General features: G+C 40.9%; 1 protein-coding gene across 1 annotated transcript in view; it reads left to right on the plus strand.

The window, feature by feature from the left end:
* The window catches only part of ptchd4 (patched domain containing 4), a 68,625-nt gene that overhangs the window by 18,842 nt on the left and 29,024 nt on the right, over positions 1-20,759 (plus strand). The window contains exon 2 of the mRNA XM_037751481.1: positions 2,496-2,991. Coding sequence (XP_037607409.1) covers positions 2,496-2,991 — 496 coding nt within the window. The remainder of the gene's footprint in view (positions 1-2,495; positions 2,992-20,759) is intronic.

A 20,759-nucleotide genomic window follows, 5' to 3' on the forward strand; every position in this document is an offset into this window, starting at 1 on the left:
TCAAATGTAATCTTGTAAAATTTAGTTTTTGTCGAGCAACTTGAATAAATCCAGTTGTTTGAAGGAGATGTTTTCACAGCGATATAAAATAGACAATTATGAGGGAATTATGACCTGTTAAACTTCCTAACAAAAGCCAGTATGCAAATGTTGAAGTACATGGATTTATTGTTTTACTTTTCTTTTTTACAGTGGTATTGAATTGGTATAGAGAATCGTGGAATTTCACTGGTATTGGTATGTATTACTATATTTCTGGTATCGTGAGATCCGTAGTGTAGGCCTATGGGAGCTGACAAAACACTTTAAATGTATTATTGCGGTGCCAAAAGGCACATTGTTGGTTTGTTGGTTTGTCCATTAGCAGGATTACTGCAAAAGTCCGCGATGGATCTGAATGAAATTTTTTGGAGGGGTGGGGTGTGGCACAATGAACAATCCATTAGTTTTTGGTGGCAATCCAGGGGGGGGGGGAGACTTCTAGTTCACTATGTGACTGCACATGTGTTTCAGCACTGCACACAGTCTGAGCATGTGTTGGCTCAGTGCGGGCTGCAGAAGTTTATAGATAAGTGTGTTTGTAACTATTGAGATTCATTTGAAAAGCTTTAGTGAAGTTGGAAAGACAGATTAATTTGAGCTTTGTGCAATTACACAAGTGAAATTAGAGCTAAAGCTTTCGGAGTTCCCTTAGCAATTACTGAGTGATTACATTACATATACACACTTGTACGCTGTCACAAAATGACAAATTTTAAGCACTGAGTGGGGAGTATTTTGAGGGTAGTACAGAAATAATGTGCCTTGATCTTGCCTGATAAATTGATATATTAGAGGTGGTCAGTTACAGATTGTCTGGCTCTAAAAGGAAGAACCTGGCTGTTGACTTATGAATGTTATCAATTATGTGACTTTAAGGTGCAGCGTCCACCACCACTAATTCATCCTGCTGCCCACATAATGCCATCGCAGAATAACTCATCCATTTTGTCCCCCCTCGCTGCAGTAAATTGTTTACAGAAACTGAGGCGAACAATTGCTGGGATTTATTTATCTAGAAGCGTGAGATTTATATCACGCTCCCCCGCTGTGAAACAGCATACTGCGGCTGTTTGATTGTGCTGGATTATTGTGTTCATAACAAGATAAATCATATCTACAATAAGCTGCAAATTAACGTTGACATTGTTCTGGTTAAAAACAATAAAGCGGTGCCATGCAGGAGTTCAAATTCACATCACAATGCTGTGTGTGTGACATAATACATATTTACCCAGTCCATTTAACAAGGGAAGTGAGAAACTGTTTTAACCCTCTGAGACCCACAATAGACCCGTTTTGTCTTTTTTTTTAGAGGGGTACAGAGGGTCTCTAGGGGGAGGCGGCAGGTCAACAGTAGATGTCACATAGAAGTGGTGTACATCATCTGAAAGCTGGGAACCTGAAGATTAATTTGAGATGCAGCATGTCAAATTGTTCTAGTCATAACTAAAGACAGAAATAAACATGAATGATAAAAATGATCAATAATCCCTCCAAAATATTATGAACATTAAGACACCCAGACCTTGAGGACCACCATAAAAAAGCCATGCTGTGATTTGGTATCAAAAAGTTTTGACATTTAGAGATTTCTGCAAAAATTGCATTTTTTTGGCAATTGGATGGCGAGCACTTCTGTTGTGTAAACACTCAGAAACCCCCTTATTGTCAGTCTAGCTATGAAAGCCATCCATCCTCTGAATGCTCTAGGTCGCTAGTTTGTGGCTGTAAAGTTTCAAGAGGCTGTTATTATCCTAGAGGTCACCACAGGTCATTTTATACAGTGACTACAATGAAATAGCTGCTATGGAGACAAACATTATCACAACTGAACAACAATTGGACTCATTGGATCCACAAGAGTCTGAGCTTTACAGTGATACCCAATTTATGTCAGACTTTTGGTCACCGTCTTCCTCAGCTCTTTTCTTTTTTTACTGCTGCTGACAGGCTACTTCTAAAAGTGAAATACTGTAACTTGTGGCATATAACAATGTTACCTTGGCAACTTCAATATGAGAAAGGTTGTGCCAGCAGTGACCTCAGTTCTGTATTTCTTCCTGGCAGACTGACAGACCCACTTGTATTTCCCCAGCTGCTCTGCACAATTCTTATTGCACAATCACATTATCTCCAAACCCTTGCCACTGTGATGTCTTGAATGATTAAATGAATTTAGCCATTACAATGGAGCAGCACATCAACCTTCACTACCAGCTCTGTCCACAGCTGCATGGAGAGTTAAATGGTAAATCAACACTGAGAACTGCTGCTGCACTGCTCCGTGTGGGCTGGAACTTTCCAGTATATTGTACATCTGAATGCTCCCCCAATAGCTGGTTTGCTGTTGCCAACATAAATGGTTGCGAGTCCAATGGCGTGGAGCATTTAAAACAGATTGGATGATGTATTTTTGTGAGCTAATGTCAGATATCTGTAAATCCCCCCTACAGGATGGCCGTGTGTCCTTCATCGGCCACCAGCTGGGCGGCGTGTCGTTCTCGCCCAACAGCCGCGACCAGCAAGTCAAGTTCGCCCGCGCCGTCCAGATCACCTACTACCTCCGCAACCATGGACCCGTGGTTCAGGATGCCATCGCCGAACGCTGGGAGAACGAGTTCTGCGCGCTGGTCAACCGGCTGTCCACGGCCGAGGCGCCCCACGCGCCCGACCAGCTCCACATCCAGTCGCTCACCTCCTTCAGCCTGTGGCGGGACTTCCACCAGACGGGCGTGCTGGCCAAGGGGGAGGTGTTGGTCAGCCTGGTGCTGGTGCTCCTGGCCGCCACCATCTCCAGCTCCATGCGGGACTGCCTGAGGGGGAAGCCGTTCCTGGGCCTGCTGGGCGTGTTGACCATCTGCATCGCCAACGTGACGGCCGCAGGGATCTTCTTTATATCGGACGGGAAGTTCAACTCGACGCTGCTGGGGATCCCGTTCTTTGCCATGGGTGAGTGGGAGCACGGGTCGTGACTGAGACTGACTGTGTGTTTTGTGTGCGTATGTGTAGTGGTTGGTTAAGGGTCTTATCAGGGGTTGACACTCACATCGGGGTTGATTGGGGAAGGGATTAGCAGAATTGTGATGGGTTTTTCCTCGGAGGGGGATGGCGGCAGTTCATTGTAGTCGTTGCAAAATAGTGAGAGCGGCATTTGTGTGTGTGTCCATGTGTGTGCTAGTGTGGACCTCATAGCTGCATTTGTGCAGCACATTCTTCAGTCACAGTCTTTGCCTGTTTTTTTCTGTGATTTTTTTGCAATAAGGTCACATTCAATCGTTGGGTTTTTCATTATTTCGCTGAGCTTCAAGGGATGTTATCCTCAGTGTAGTGGATATAATAATAAACTCTACCACTTCTACTGGTACTGTATGGTATTAAAAAAAGAAGAAACCACATACAAATAGATTTGTTTCATGTTTCAAACATGCATTTAAATTCGTATTTCAGTGGTTTCTCACAGACACACACACACACACACACACACACAAATCGGTTGTTTTGCACTGACATAGTAATGTCAGAAACGAGTGCTATAACAAATATGTCAGGTTGGACTCAGTGCTTTGTGCGTAGACTTGAACTAATGAAACTTTTGTAAGCATTAAAATTCATGAATGTGACACACTGTAGAACAGCCGTGGTGTTTAGAGAAAAGGCGTCAGTGGTGAGCATGAGCTTGTGAGGCTGAAGTTCACAGTATGGGCTTGAGATGAGGTAGGGAACGTTCAAGACCTTCTGATGGCATTACACAACACAGTCTCACGGCAGTTCTTGAAATAGTCACAAAAATTTAATCTATTTGATTCGTGTACATAGACACAAATTTCCCTTTTTTTTCCCGTGACGCTCAGCATGACTTTCAACAACGTATTTTTCATGCGTTTTCCTCTGAATGTCCAGAAACACGAGACGCACGTGTCAATTTCCACTCCAGTCTTTTCAAAATAAAACTACTTAGTTAGGTTTGGGAACAGACTGACTTGGTTAGGCTTAGGCAACAAACTACTTAGTTAGGTTTAGGAAAAGATCAACTTGGTTAGGCTTAGGCAACAAACTACTTAGTTAGGTTTAGGAAAAGATCAACTTGGTTAGGCTTAGGCAACAAACTACTTAGTTAGGTTTAGAAAAAGATTGACTTGGTTAGGCTTAGGCAACAAACTACTTAGTTAGGTTTAGGGAAAGATCAACTTGGTTAGGCTTAGGCAACAAACTACTTAGTTAGGTTGACAAAAATATTGACTTGGTAAGGCTTAGGCAACAAACTACTTAGTTAGGTTTAGAAAAAGATTGACTTTGTTAGGCTTAGGCAACAAACTACTTAGTTAGGTTTAGGAAAAGATTGACTTGCTCTGCGACTGCGTTGCATCACAGGGTATATATTTTCTCAGTGAAGATATTACAAACACAAAAAAATGCCACTTTTCTGTCAATAAAAGAGACATTTGGATATTAATAGATGATTTGTACATCCGTTTCCACTAATTATTAAATGGAAACCAAAAACTATATCATTGTGACAGTTTTTATTGGTGATGCATTAGGAGGAAGCACAAATCATTTTTGTGGTGACTCATTGCTTTTAAGATATATTTGTTGCCTAGATAGCGACAGTGTAGATACAGACGCGGGAGACAGGAAGTGGTATGACATGCAGTGGTCTACATACCAGCTAGAATCATACCGGGGACGTTGCGGTTGTATGGTAACCACAAGACCACCAGAACATCAAGGGGATCCCATAATAGTCCCATAACAAAGTCAAATCAGAGACATAAGTGGATGCAAACAGTGGTGAATTTTCCGTCGAAAGCACAAATGCACACACACACACACACACACACACACACACACACAAACACACAGTGTGCACACTTTGCTGGCTACGCGTGTGTGTTTTACCCTCTCAGACAGTATCTGTATGCAGATATAGATCAATTTAATACGATTCGATTCAGCTACAATAAGAATTTAATATTTTTACTTTTTTAATGATGTGTGACTAAAATAAATCAATTAGTATTCTTTATTCATTTCCCTTGTGTTGACTGCTCCTTTCAGTTAAACTTCAGCTCACTTCAGAAACTGTCAGCGCACACGTTGTCTTTTTAAATGAGTAGAGAGGTTTGAGGTGCCACTGGCATATTTAATAACACAATTGTACATTTTGAAGACTGCAGATAAGGATGTTGTGGATGGTTTAAAGCAGATATTTCTTTGGGGAACATTGCCATCCTTTTTGAATGTGTTAGCCAATTGAATGGGCGTTATCAGTGGATATCACTACCATTCTAATGACGGGCCAAACTGCACCTTTCACGTTGTTAAAGTGAAAGTGAAACTTAACTTAACTTAACCACTTTAGGTTAAGGCAACAAAATGACTTGGTTAGGTTTAGGAAAAGATCATGGCTTGGGTTAAAATAAGTACGTTTGTTATGTAAGTTATGCACGTAGCATTAGTTAAAGGGGCTCCATACGATATCCAGAGCATTAATATATCAGAAAACAAAAAATATAGAGGAGTAATGTCTACCTGAGCAGAGAATGAAGTCCCTCTCCCCCTGTGTGTGTTGTATTCTGAGCTTCTCCATGCTTTGTTGACATAGTCGGGCCGGCTGCGTATGCCTTTTAGGGCATGTTAGTGCATATGAGCGTGCCCCACTGGCTAGCTCATGGCTGCCGCTCTGCACTGCGCTCATATGGCGTTTACAGCAGATAACGCCCTCCTGATCGATGACGCCATTGCGGAAGCGTAGCACCCACCGGTGTTTTGTTTTGTAAGTTACATTAGTGACGATTGTCACATGACGATTGTCACATGCTTTTTGTTGATGTTGGTGACGTGTTCTCTGTAGTTGTGTTACGTTGCTTCAGTATGTGTTTTACTTAGTATACTTACTTTTTTTAAGCCCAACCATGACTATCCCTTAACCTAACTAAGTGTTTTTCTTGCATAAAACTAAACCAGTAGACGTTTGTGTGATGTACAAATCACACATGAAAACGCTAAAATGTGCACTCATGACACGCAAAATGTCCATGTTATGTTGTGGTATTTATACATCTTCCCTTGAGACAGGCTTAAAAAAATACAGTAAAATAAGTCAACATTGACTTTTGGTTTCACACAGGACAAAAACAGTGGCCTCCTGGGTAGAAGCCCTGTGTTTGTTTGACCCAACCATCAACCTATGATGCAGACTGTCGTTCTTTATACTACTTCACCTGACTTCCTCCTTTGCTCCAGTGATAATAACTACAGGTGTAGCAGGCCCCTTCTAACCGATATTGATGAGGCTGATGACAGGTGATAACGCCCATTTAAACGGCTGATATCAATCGAAGCGGATGACAAATAGCAAGAGAAAAATGGGTCGCACACATCCACACAGATCAGTTTTTGATCGATGTGAATAAATTTGCTGGAAAAAAAAATTGTATTAAGGGCTGCCAATCGATTAAAATATTTGATCGTGATTAATGGCATTATTGTCCATAGTTAATCGCAATTAATTGCACATTTTTTATCTGTTCAAAATGTACTTTAAAGGGAGATTTTTTACAAGTATTTAATACTCAAATATGCTTGCTTTATGCAAATGTATGTATATATTTATTATTGGAAATCAATTTTAAAAAAAAAATATGCTCAACCCCTTTGAAAATTGCCATGCCAGTTTTTCCTCGCCAAAATCGAGTGTAAGTTTGGAGCGTTATTTTGCCTCCTTTGCGACAAGCTAGCATGACCTGGTTGGTACCAATGGATTCCTTAGGTTTTGTATTTTCATATGATACCAGTATCATGACTCTATTTGGAAGACTGAGCCCGCTACAACCTAAAAGTTTTGTTGATGCATTAAAGAGATCAGTGGCGTTAAAACGAATTTGCGCTATTAGCACGTTAACTTTGACGGCCCCAATCATATTGTATCTGAATGCCCATTTAGGAGCAAAATGACAATTACAGCATGCATTGCTTAATAATGCTGCCTATCTACATCAGTAGATGTATTGCAATTATTGTACATTAAGTATTTGTAATTATTTGTTCTAGTCAACAAACCAAACTACAATAAGACCATTGTCGTGAAAATTGTCCTTTTTTTACAATTTAAAATGAATATTCAGCGTAACATACAGACATTCTGTAGACTCTTAATACCTCCCTTTCCTTCGTCCTCTCTGTGCTTCTTCAGATACACCTTGTCCGATAAACTACAGTATATCTTGCATTTCCTCCCCCCCGTGCGCTGGTAAGGTCACTGGATCCCCGGGGCTTTGGTACAGCTCTGCTGCAGGCCCGGCTGACATAACTCTGAAGTTTAACTAAGACTCAGGGACAGGAGGCTGGATCAGCTCCTTGTGACCTAGAGGCAGGGGAGGAGAGGAGAGAAGAGGGGGGAGGAGGAGGTGGTGGTGAGAGAGGCTAACAAGGAAAGTCAAGGAGAAAAGAGCGAGGAGAAAAAAAAACACACATGTGATGTATAGGACTGAACAAAAAGGAGGGTGTACAGGAAGAGGGAGCAGAAAGAGTAAGATACAGAGGGAAGAGGGGGAGAGAGAGAGAGAGAGAGAGAGAGAGAGAGAGAGAGTCACATAGAGAGGGAGGAGGTGGAGAAGGGCAGAAGGAGATGGAGAGGACTTGATTAAGTCTGTAATTTCATGTGACAGGACCTCGGAGGCAGCAGATGTCCACCCTCCTCTTGGGAGGTCCTGACGGAGACACACCCCTATCACTATATCAACGCCACATCAGGGCAGACGCCGAGAACTCAAATGGGTACTGATACTCAAGCTGTGTGGCGCCCCCTGCTGAGATGTTATTATTTAATGGAAATTATACGTTGAAAAGTTAATATAGAAATTTTATAATTATGGTGTTGTGTGAACAAAGGTTTTGTTATTGACGTTTTTTTACATCGTTTATATTGCGTTATATTACGTCATATGAGGGAGTTAGTGTCCCCGCAGTGCACTACTGTGGTAGTGAGTCTGGGCAGTTTTCAGTCGGGATGAGTATCCTTTATTTTCTTAACACGAGGCTTTTATTCTGAAATATTTGCAGGACAGTGTTCTAGAACATACAGTGACTTAGAGAGCTCCATGAATGAATATAGTACTGGGTTTTAATTGTGGATTATTACTATTATTTACAAATTACCACACGTTTCTTAACCTTTCTCTGTCTAAAATAAATATAAATGATATTTATAATGAAATGAAATGGCCTTTATGAAAGGCAAACTCTATGTAGAAAGAAAGGGCAGCAGCAGAAACACAGCAGACACGCAGCTGGTGTGAACACCCGACATGTCAATCTAGTGACTGACGTTCTCAGTGTGAATACGCCGTTAGTTGCTATTGTAGCTGACCAGTAATGGAGGTGGATCTTCCAGGTCCGGCGGGGGGCGCAGCTCAGCCAAAGACAGCAAATGGGCTGATGCTCACAGTTTATATTGGTTGTCTGAAACCGTGATATGGAACGGTAGTACAGTATTACAGCTAAGTATGATGACATGAAATGAGTTAAAAAGGCTTTTAGTCCAATTTATTTGAAGAATATTTTACATTAATTTTCAACCTCACTATGTTATCCTCGTGCTAATGAGTTAGCCTGCAGCTACTGATATCTGTTGGCCACAATGCTAACAAGCTGCTTCGTTGCCGAAGCAGAGGTGCACACAGTCATCCCGCACAGTCCCAAGATTCATGTGTGCTGGCGATATACACTATAGACCTAATTATCTTATCTCGAATATAGTCCCCCTGGCTTTCTAGCTTGTTCTGGCTCCCTTCATCTCCTCTGTGGAGACTACAGTGACACTTAGAGTGATATTTAAAGACCCTATGTATAGAATTGTTATAGAATCTTTCAAATGATGTGGTAGAGGCTTAATATGTTTGCATTTATATTCTAATGGGCCCGCATGTGACAAAGGAAGGGGCGAAAAATCTAAATTGGCTTGTTGAATCACATGTTTTCTGATCCAGGCAGCCCATAAAAAAACTGACTGGGTTGTCTTATTTCACAGCTTGTGTGTGGTATGCACTACGGATACCCAAATGGATGTGCATAAGCACTGAAAAAATGAGTCCCCTTTCACTGGATCACTGGCAAATATTAAATTCAGCCACGTATTGTGGTACTACTATCCTAAGAAGCTCTAAATACCGTCTGTATACTACAGTACCACTATACAGCCCGGAACCAAACAGCTGACACACCGAAGTTAGGTAAACATAGTGCAGCATTTAGAGGTTAAAGAGGGAAATATTTCCCCCAGGAGCTGGTGGAGAACAAAACAGAGCTAAAATAAAAGTATATATACTGTACATCGGACCGGCACATATGAGTAATATATGAATATGAATATTGCTTATCCAGACATCTCTACATATTTGATTGAAACCCGTTAGGCTTTAGTGTTGTCTGCAAATTACCAACGTGTTAACAGCCAACTGTTTGATCTGTAGGCTGAGATTTAGTTGGAAACGACAGTCCGATGCTGCTATGACGTTAACGTATGACTGTATCACTGCAGCTGCCTCCCACTCAAACTAACATTAGCTAGCCATGCTAGTCACTGTCACCAGCATCATTTAGCCATTAGCGTTATTACTATTACCGGTTTGTTTAAAGTAGAAGTTTGGAGACATGTTTCAACTTCTTCTGTTTACTCTGTTACCGTCTATGAGGGACACAGGGTTGGTTTTCCCCCAAAAGGGGGCGTGGTCATGAGAGCCCATCTGGACGACGTATTGCCGGTCTGATGTATTGGACCCATTGGACTCACAATGAATGTCGTTCTGTGTTCGTTTGATGTGCAAATGAGCAATTGTTGACTAACATGTTCACCATATACATTTTTATACGGTTATCATTTGTCAGTGTTGGTTCAGCTGCCCCCAACTGGCAAAGAAACAAACAATTAATGCAGTTTTACAGATAGCTTCAGTATCCTCCATGATTTTGAATGGATAAATAGTCAGAATTAAAGCCTCACTATGGACATTTTTAAATTTTTAAATTTGAGCTTAGACGCATTCTGTCTCATTGGGCCATCATCTAAACTGAAAATTTGATTAACTGATGTATTTTAGAAAGACACACCTGTGCACATCACTGGGAAAACTTATTAAAGGTCCCATATTGTAAAAAGTGCGCTTTTCATGTCTTTTATATTATTAAGCAGGTTTAAGTGCTTTATAAATACTGTTAAACTATCAAAACGCTCAATATACGGAGAAACACACACAGCCCGTATTCAGAAATTGTGTGTTTGAATCAAGCCGTCAGGATTTCTGTCCATTTTTGATGTCACAAATATACGATATTTAAACCATTATGCGGTTTTAAACGTAAACGTTCTAAACGTGTCCTAGTTTATTTCTTTTTGCAGTTTATGTTAACGACATCAGCTGACAGGAAGTAAAACATGGACCCAAGCTGTTACCTAGCGGCACAATTCAGTTGCAACGCACTAAAACGGAGCATTTCAGACAGAGGATGAATACAGGTATATTCAGGCAGACAGTACGAGGAAAATAAAGTTTTTTTTTAACACAACAGCATGTAAACATGTTCTAGTAGAAACATAAAATACAAGTATTAACCTGAAAATGAGCACGACATGGGACCTTTAAGTATTAAGGGAATGATGGCGTTGAATAAAGCCAAATACAGAGAGGCGAATTGGGTGGAAAAAAATACCTGCACACAAACTCAACCGTGGCAAAGATCCTTGGCACAAAAATAGGAGTATTATTATACTCAATATTGAGTATTGTTTTTCATCACCCCGGGTCCCATACCCAACGCTGCAAAGCTCGCAAACGTAGAACTGCACCCAAAGAACAAACACAATAGCACGCTTTGTCCAAGTTTGCATCCGAGTATATACAAGAGAGATGTTTCTCCCCCTCTGAAGCTGGTCATGGCTCATTAAATGTAAAGCTATGTCGCGGCTTTCCTTTATCTGTTTCATCAAAGCCTCGTAGTAATACTAATCCATTATTCTCTCTGAACAATGTCGTCTCAGGCCCTTTGAATCATGCAGAGGAAGAATCTGTACACGGGGCAGGTAGCACCACGTTGCGGGTGTACCTTTGTTTAATATAGAGCAGCTTCTCTTCCCGTCTGTCTCCCCCCCCGTGTCTATCTGCCGTGTCATCTGCGAGCTGGCCAATTACCGCTGAGCCGAGCTTGTCACTTCCTTCTCTCTCTGGATATGTGAGGGCTGTTAGAAGTGTAAGAAAACAGAGAGGGAGAGGAGAGACTTATGAAACATACATGCGGCATCACAGAGGAAAAGTGACGGCTCCGTCTTTTCTTTCTCTCGCTCGGGCAGTTCCAGGCCTATAAATCAGCTCAGTATGTTGATCTTCCCAAACTGTATTTTATTTACTTAACACAACATGCAGCCGCTTGTACATCCCACAGGGACATGGGGTAGTGCTCTGCGGCGCCAAGCCGTAATCCAATCTCTTTCACCTCAGTCACATTTGACTCCCAGTGAGAGCATAAATTGTTTCAAATGGCTGCCTTTCCTGAACTGTGTGCAGGTGGATTTGATTTATTTTGAGTCAAACAACAAATGTCTTCCACCATAAACAGACACAAACTTTCTTACTTTCATTGAAAAAATCCTATTTGTGGTCACAACAGTATTTTATATAGTATGGAGGTGCACTGGGAAGTGGTATCACCACCAAAGAAACTACCAGGGCTGTGACGATACACCTATCTCCCGATTCGATACTATCACGATACTTGGGTGCCGATTTGATATGTATTGTGATTTTCAAGTATTGCGATTCGATATTACAATTTATTGCGATTTTTGTTAACATTTTTTAACACTAGACCATAGGGGAAAGTTGAATCATACACTTCTAGGGACGTTTACTTAGGAAAATATTTAAATTGATACAGTAAACATGTTTGATTTTCAGCATGTATGTAGTCAGAGATGTCCTGAAGTCAAATATATCAGTCATTGTCAGGAATTTTTTTTTTTTTTTTCTAGCAACCTAAAAATCGAATAAGAAAAAGAATAAAGACATTTCTATCACAAATTAGTGGTATTTACTTTTTAATTTATAAGCGACATGTAATGTTTTATACCTCTGGTGAATATAATCAAATCAATCTTATTTCCATAGATGTATTTTGTATATACAGTTCCCCTTGTTAACACTTTATTTTGAAAACCAGACGTAGTCCCACGTGTCTACTTCCTCTAACTTCTCCAAGGTGGTCTCTAGCTCTCCCGTCAGCTCTGTTCTCTTTATCCATCCATGGTCAGCTCCATCCGGGCCGTTTGAATGCATTTAACATAAATGTCAGTATATGGGTGCTCTACAGTTGTAGCGTCGGCCCATTTGACCACGGAGATGAGAGCGATGGCCGGCTTGACCGCCACCTTACCGCAATACGATAACGTTTCCTGTCTGCTTTTCCTGTCAATGTGTGAAACCCAAAGTGTTTCCATCCTTTACTAGATGTGTAGTGTTTACCACATTGAATTTAACATGTGAGGGTGCAGGTCGTATCCACGCCGACCCTCCTCCGTTTTCTGCTTTCTCGTTTCGGCCGGCTGTGGTTTGTTTTGGTTGACGGATACGGAACGGATATGACGTCACGTTACTCAGACTACAATAATAAAAGTGGAAACTTCCTTCTACCTCTGCGTAGACTCAAATGAAGCAAATAAATCGATTCTGGTATTCAAAAATCTATTTGAAAATCGTAAAAAAAAAAAAAAAATATATATATATATATATATATATATGTATATATATATATATAGGTGAATCGATTTTTTTCCCGAACCCCTAGAAACTACACAGAAAATACTTGAAAATCTTTCTAGTTGTGAATGTTAAAGGAATGGTTCAACAGTCTTGTCGTCACCGCGCCGAGCAGCTATCGTAGGCTACACACAGATACATTTGTCATTCACTTTCATGAAAATTCATTGTCAAATCTGGTGTGTGCTTACTAGCCTGCTAACGTCTCCTAATGTTACGGCGTCACTGATGTAACCGAACTTGGCAGCAGCGTAACTCGTTTAATTGACAGCTGATTGGCAAATAATCAGTTTGTGTCAGAAGGATGTCTGTGAATTGGATTGGATAGAAATTTAGGTTTACCAAGTGACTTTGTCTTATCAAATTTGTTTACATATTCTTTGAACCTTTAGCGAGCGACTCAGAAACGGGTTGCGAGCGACGTGTTGGAGACCCCTGGTCTATAGGTTCCCATGGGAATAATGTATCAGGTTGTCAAAAATAAAAGTACACCATGGCCGTTAAGCTGTGGTGATCTGCTCTTCTAACCATAGAAACAGCAGTGAAGTTTGGGGCGAAGGAAGGATCATTAAAAGTGTTTTCATGATCATCTATCTGAGCCTGTGGCGTTCCTGTCAGTGTTGCTGAGTGATTTACAAGCTAGTTCGGAGTGTTCTCTTTCTGGACCTTGATGTTTTATACGGACTGATATTTTTTTGTATCCTGCGAGGGGCAAGATAAATAGTGACACTTCAGCATTCGCAGCCAGTCACGCGCAGAGTGGCCATCTCTGCTGACGGTAAAAAAAAGCCCTCTGGGAATTCCTGCCTGTTTCTAGAAGTAACAGGGGCTGGATGACTGATGATCGATCTGTGGATGTTATTGCCGTGAGTGGCTCTGGGATGACGGAGGTGTGACAGCTTCAGGGTCGTTATTAAGGAGCTGCAGGGAGGCAATCATAAACCGGGTCTATACATCAAGTAATATAGCTCTGTGATGATATGGTCCCAGATGGAAAAATACACCAGTTTCTGAAAGAGAAAAGCCATTTGGAGTCTATATGATATACTCATCCCAATGTTTCCAGCAGGATTTAATGTTGCCGTGGGTAATGGGAAAAATGTTTTTCATCCTGTGAACTAGATTTATCCTCGGTCCCCATTCACAGTGTTCTCGTTCTGATTTTATTCATCTTTTCACACTTATTTCTTCCCTTCTCAGTTTGCAATTATAAAATAATTGTTCAGTATTAGTATCAGGAGGTGGTCTTAAAGAGACAGGTGATAAAACGGAGCGTTTCAGGGTGCTTTCACATTAGGGACCCGGGCCCGGATTCAAGTACACTGTGTCCAAAAAAGTCCAGTTGGATTGATTAGTGTGAACGCTCCGTACCGTACTCGGGGACAGTTTGTCGATCCGTACTCGAGTCCACTTGAAAAGGTGGTCTGGAGTATGGTTCATGTGGACTAGGGTACGGTTCGCATCAGGTGTGAAAGCCAACCGTACCGAAACACGGAAGTGGACCGCTATTTAGCGGTATATTTTCACATCAAACTCGGTGAAATAAGAGTTTATTTAGACCAAACCAGAGTTGGTGATTGTTGGAAAGACTAACGACGACAGTTTTGGTGAGTTTTATTTTGTTTCTGTCAAGTTTGAATGAAGTGTTTTAAAGGTCCCATATTGTAAGAATTGAGATTTTCATGTTTTTTATATTATAAAGCAAGTTTCAGTGATATATAAATACTGTTAAAGTATCAAAACGCTCAATCCATGGAGAAATACACACAGCCCGTATTCAGAAACGCTGCCTTTGAAACAAGCTGTCAGGATTTCTGTCCATTTGTGATGTCACAAATCTACAATATTTAGACCATTACACGTTTTTTAACGTAAACATTTTGTTAATGTGTGTATTTCCTGTTGCAGTGTATGTGACAGACATCAGCTGACAGGAAGTAAACATAGACCCAAACTGTTGCCTAGCAACGCAATTCAGTTGCAATTCCGTTGAAATGCACTAAAACGGAGCGTTTCAGACAGAGGGTGAATACTCAGACGGACAGTATTAAAAAAAATGTCTTTTTTGAACATTACATCATGTAAACATGTAGAAACCTAAAATATAACTACAAAGCTGAAAATGACCATGATATGTCCACTTTAATTGAAGACTGCGGCTGTGTTTGTAGTATAAGGAGGAGCCTCTTGCAGGTCAAACTGATTGCAGTGGCAGTATGGAAAAGTCACAGTTTAATCGAAGGCAACAACAAGAACAACACGATTCGTGACCGCACCATCTCTCCATGTTCCCATGGTGATCTGGCCTATAGGAAAACCTAGAGGGACACTTCATGTTTCCCGGAAAGAGAATTCTGTTTACCTCGAAGCACTCTGCTGTCCTGTATGGCTTCACCTTTTTTTTTCTCCATGACATGGTGTGAAAGCTGTGTACCGTGAAAGCAGATATGTGATTTTAGTAGGAATTCCATTTGCTCATTATGGGAACTGATAGAGTTCATACAGATCACTTCTTTATGTTTATGCAAGGTAACCACAGTGACACGTTCTTACGTGCACCAACATGCGCTTGCAGGAATCTATCAGAAAGTAGAAGGGAATTGAAACAGTGTTTTGTGCTTGTGTCCTACTCCATATATTTATTATTATCAACATCATTAGCAACCACACGGGAACTACCCGTTGGCAATGTTATGGTGCACAACGCCTCTTGTCCAGAGGTCTGTACTATGAAGCAGGATTTGTGGTTAGCGAGGTAACTTCAGGGTTAACCCTTAAGGGTTTTCAGTCCTACGATGGTGCTTCACTTCTTACCGGGGTAGATCGCCATGGTAACTGATGCTGAACAACTAACCTGCTCCGGATCAGGTTATGTTCCAGATAAGAGATCAACTCATATAAAGGCACCGCCTACTGACCAATCAGAGCTGAGTGCGCATATCAAATACGAAGAAGTTGCAGTCATAATCCAGGCTAAAAACATCACAGTTTAATCCGACAGATGCAGAAAGGACAGCTGGCTGTATGAAAAGTGACTTCCTGTTAGATCCGATCTGTAGGCTACTTGTAGTTTTGAGACCACGTTGGGATTTATGATTTGTAAATCTATATGGCAATGTGCGTGTATCTGGCATTGGATTCTATCCTTTATTATTTTTATGTCCGCCTTGTAAAGCACATAATGAGCACTCGTTTTGATAAGTGTTATATATAGATAACCTTCATTATTATAATAATTATTATTATCAACAACACAAGATGTGTTTGTTAACAGATGAAGCCTTCATAGCACAACATGAGACAAATATCCTACAATCTAGCATTAAATATTACGATTACACAGAAAGTTCGGACTTTCTAGAACCCGTGGTGTTTTCTGTCAAAACTAAGAGCCAATCTGTGAGGCTTCCTGGACAATATTTGTCATAGTTTTGTGTTGTTAATTGATTTCCAATAAAAAAATATACACACATTTGCATAAAGCAAGCTCATTTATCCAAAAATGTGCGATTCATTTGCATTGTTTTCATAATTTGCAATATTTACGAGTATTTATCGCTAATGCCTATTTTTAATCTTATTTATTGTTATTCTATTCTTATTCTTGTTGTGTGCTTGATCTATCATTGCTGCTGTAACTCAGAAATTTCCCCTTATTTTAATTATTAATAAAGTACCTACCTACCTACTTACATACTTTGGAGAAGTATGCGATTAATTGCGATTAAATATTTTAATCGATTGACGGCCCTAGTCTAAACCTGATCTGAAAACTTTTCACTTTTTTTTTTTTATGTGTGCCCAGCCATGAACACATCATCAAAATGATACTATTCCTCGCATTATTTTCGCAACCAGAATCATCAAAATCCATTTGGGAACAATAGCGTCATTGTTATGTAGGAGCTTGTTTTGTTTTTTTGTTTTTACCATCGAAACGGGTACGATTCTCTCCCAAGCTTCAAGAGTGTACTTTGATAGCACTCTGTTCCTAACTTCTGCATCTTAAAAAAAAAACAGCCTCACAATGAACATGGATTCCCAGCGGATGCCATCAGACACAGCAGCGCAGCGTCTACTGCTCAGGCAGCAGCATCACAACCGAGTAGAGACGCACCAGAATAGCTGCTTTTACCGCCTCATTTGTCAGCCCTTGTGCATCACAGGAGAGTCATTTGTATTCCCCACACACTGCCAGGCGGCCGCCAACCTTCACTCAGTTGACCCAGCCGTCGTGTGGCATGTGTCTCTTGGGTTGGTCAAATTTCGTGGTGTGACTTGAACGTCTGGATTGAATGCAAGGCAAGCGTGTGATCGTGTGTGCGTGTAGATTTATACACGTGTCTTTACAGAGAGATGTTCTCCGGGTACCGCAGAGACTCCTCCTCGTTACGTCAGAAAGTATTGATCTTCACATTACTGTCAGAGCTCCCTGGTCAAGAGATAGCTGACCTACACACACACACACACACACACACACACACACACACACACACGTGCGGCCTTCTCTAATCGATATAGCCATGAATGGGCCTGGTCATGACAAACAGGCCGGTAGATGCTGGGAAAACCATTGAGAAAATTTCAGCATGCCTCTCTCTCTCACACACACACGTGCACATCACACGTGTTGCATGGAAATACAGTGAGTACATGCTTGGATGCAACATGTCCTCACCATACACATAGACCAGTGATAGTAGAACGGACAATACCGTTCAAATCACTCATGCTATTCGTCTCGAAAATATAAAAACAAGTCAGTGCATCTCTAAGCTGATGCTGCTCGTGTTATCACAATACAAAAATTCTGACTTTGATATGATACCTTGCCTGAATATCTCGATACCGATACTGAAACAATACCGTGACAAAAACCTAAAACATCAGGAAAAGTTATGGAATAATAAATGTATGGAATGGAATTAGTTTTTTAGATTAATTAAATATGTTACAATGTTTTAATTAAAACATTGTACATGTTATGCAATAGGGGAGAGTGGGGTGAGTTGAGCCAGTTTTTACTTGAGGCGTCTTTAAAGTGAGGCAATGCAAGTAAAGTCTTCAACTCAAACATGGACATATATTTCAGGATGTGGTGCATCATTGTGAATTTTCACTTTGGATTTAAAATAAACAGTTTTCAAAATATGACTGGCTCAACTTACCCCCATTGCGGGGTAAGTTTGGGAGAGGATAAGTTGAGCCACATGGGGAAGGCCTAGTCTATCAGTCATACCTGTCTATCACTGAAGTAAACAAGGCTTGGGGCCCTTCTGTGTGGAGTTTGCATGTTCTCCCCGTGTTAGCGTGGGTTTTCTCCGGGTTCTGAGGTTTCCTCCCACAGTCCAAAGACATGCAGGTTAACTGTTGACTCTAAATGTCCCGTAGGTGGGAATGTGAGCATGAATAGTTGTCTGTCTCTATGTGTCAGCCCTGTGATAGTCTGGTGACCTGACCTGAGATTTACATCAAGTTGAAGCTATAATCTCTTCTCATTATATATAATTATGATGGCTCTACTTCCCCCAGGCCTTTTGGCTCAAATTACCCCATCCCCGGCCATTTAAAAAACTTGTATCATCCAGCAGTTTAGAACTAACATCATTCCAACAGTTTAGACTCATACTGTAACTTCTTAAAGCACTAACACGTGTGACGTTTTTTCAAATTTGTATGTAAGTGTTCAGGCACAAGAATCACGACTCCTTTAACATAAAAAAAATCACTAAGCGGCGAAAACATGTTTTTAGAACCTAAATGTGTTACCACTTGTAATATGGGCCTCTTTCCATTAAATGGTTAGAAAAATGGATGGCTCTTGAAAAATGTGTGGTCACATGACAATTTGTTGTCTATGGTTGCATAGAATCAAGGGGTGGCTCAACTTCCCCACAGGCTCAAATCAGGTCGTGTCCAGAAGGGAGCCCCCAAACTGTGAAATCTGATCTGAAGATTTGCAAAAACTCCCATGGGACTCACTGCCCAATGACCTATCCTAACCTTAACTATTGGAGGTCATTGCCTAACCTTAACCATTCAAGGTCAATGCCTCACCTTAACCATTCGAGGTCAATGCCTCACCTCGACCATTCAAGAGCAATGCCTAACCTCAACCATTGGAGGTCAATGCCTAACCTCGACCATTTGAGATCAATGCCTAACCTTAACTATTGGAGGTCAATGCCTAACCTCAACCATTGGAGGTCAATGCCTAACCTCAACCATTCAAGGTCAATTCCTAACCTCAACCATTGGAGGTCAATGCCTAATCTCAAGCATCGGAGGTCAATGCCTAACCTGAACCATTCGAGGTCAATGCCTAACCCCGACCATTCGAGGTCAATGCCTGATCTCAAGCATTCGAGGTCAATTCCTAACCTCGACCACTCAAGGTCAATGCCTAACCTCGACCATTTGATATCAATGCCTAACCTTAACCATTGGAGGTCAATGCCTAATCTCAAGCATTCGAGGTCCATGCCTAACCTCAACCATTCGAAATCAATGCCTAACCTTGACCATTTGAGGTCAATGCCAAACCTCAAGCATTCAAGGTTAATGCCTAACCTCAAGCATTCAAGGTCAATTCCTAACCTCAAGCATTCAAGGTCAATTCCTAACTTCAAGCATTCAAGGTCAATGCCTAACCTTAACAATTTCGCCAGAGTTTCCCCAATTTGCTGGTTCTCATCTAGCCACTACCCGGCTCAGCTGTCGCCATGTTGAGAGCAGTGCAGAGGCAATAGAAATGCTTTGAATTTCGGATTTAACGCCTTCAAACTTAATTGAAAAAATACTCAACAGATTAGCCAACAATGAAATTAACCATTTTTCAACAACAGGGTATAGTGATACCTTTCTAGTATCTGTACGACGTGCAAAACTAAATGCTGTTAATGCTGACATATTTATATTCAGAGCATAGCATTAAGTATTAACTGTAATATATTGATTTGCCAGTATGCAGTAACATGTGGCAGAATTATAATCAACACTCGAGGTGTCCTTACTGAGTTTCTTATTACAGATCCCTTCGAGTGTAACACATTACATACCATTAACCGGGCAGCTGTATAATTCTCCCTTGATGTGTGTGTCGGGGGAGTAATGGGGATTCGAGGCCACTGCTGTCGCCGATGGCTTTAGGTCTTTATCATGCAAGAACAGCACTCTCTTGTTCGGCCCTGAAGAGAAAGAGATGACGATGCGCGACGATTAGGGACATCTTTTTAATTTGGTATTGAGATGGCTGAACAGTGAATGGTCTTTAGATTAAAGGCAATTGAAAAGTGTAATTTTCAAGTTTGATTACGACTTGCGGTGTCTTATCAAACTGTAAGAGGTGAATATTTTAGTCTGCAATCATTGATTTTTGCCAACTTATTGAGGACCGGTGTTTGAGACCGGCGTTTTGTTTTGTAAGTAACGTTGTTACGTCTTTATTAGTGACGTTTGTGACGTGTTTTACATACTTATGTTATGTAGTTTCCTTTTGCATGTTACTTAGTTAACGTACTTATTTCAAGCGTAACCATGACATTTTTCCTTAAACCTTACTAAGTGGTTTTGTTGCCTCAACCCAACTGCGGATTCTTACCCTAGTTTTGTTATGTGGCATACAAATGACACAACCAATGATACAAAAGGCTGAAATGCGTCCTTATGACAGGTGAAATGTCATGCTATATACACCTCTCCGTAAGACCAGGTTGGTATTTTCTTGAAAAGAAACACTGCTCTAGCTAGCAGCTAGCTTGGTAGGATACATATTGGGTGTAAATGACCAACAGCTGGTGGAAGGTGAACAGTGATGATGATACACAATGATTAGCAATGTCGTTTTAATTTGGTATTCAGATAGGGCTGAACAGTTTATCGTTTTGAGATTGAAATTACCATTGGACG

Source organism: Sebastes umbrosus, chromosome 18, assembly GCF_015220745.1.
Source record: "Sebastes umbrosus isolate fSebUmb1 chromosome 18, fSebUmb1.pri, whole genome shotgun sequence".
Classification (NCBI taxonomy): domain Eukaryota; kingdom Metazoa; phylum Chordata; class Actinopteri; order Perciformes; family Sebastidae; genus Sebastes; species Sebastes umbrosus.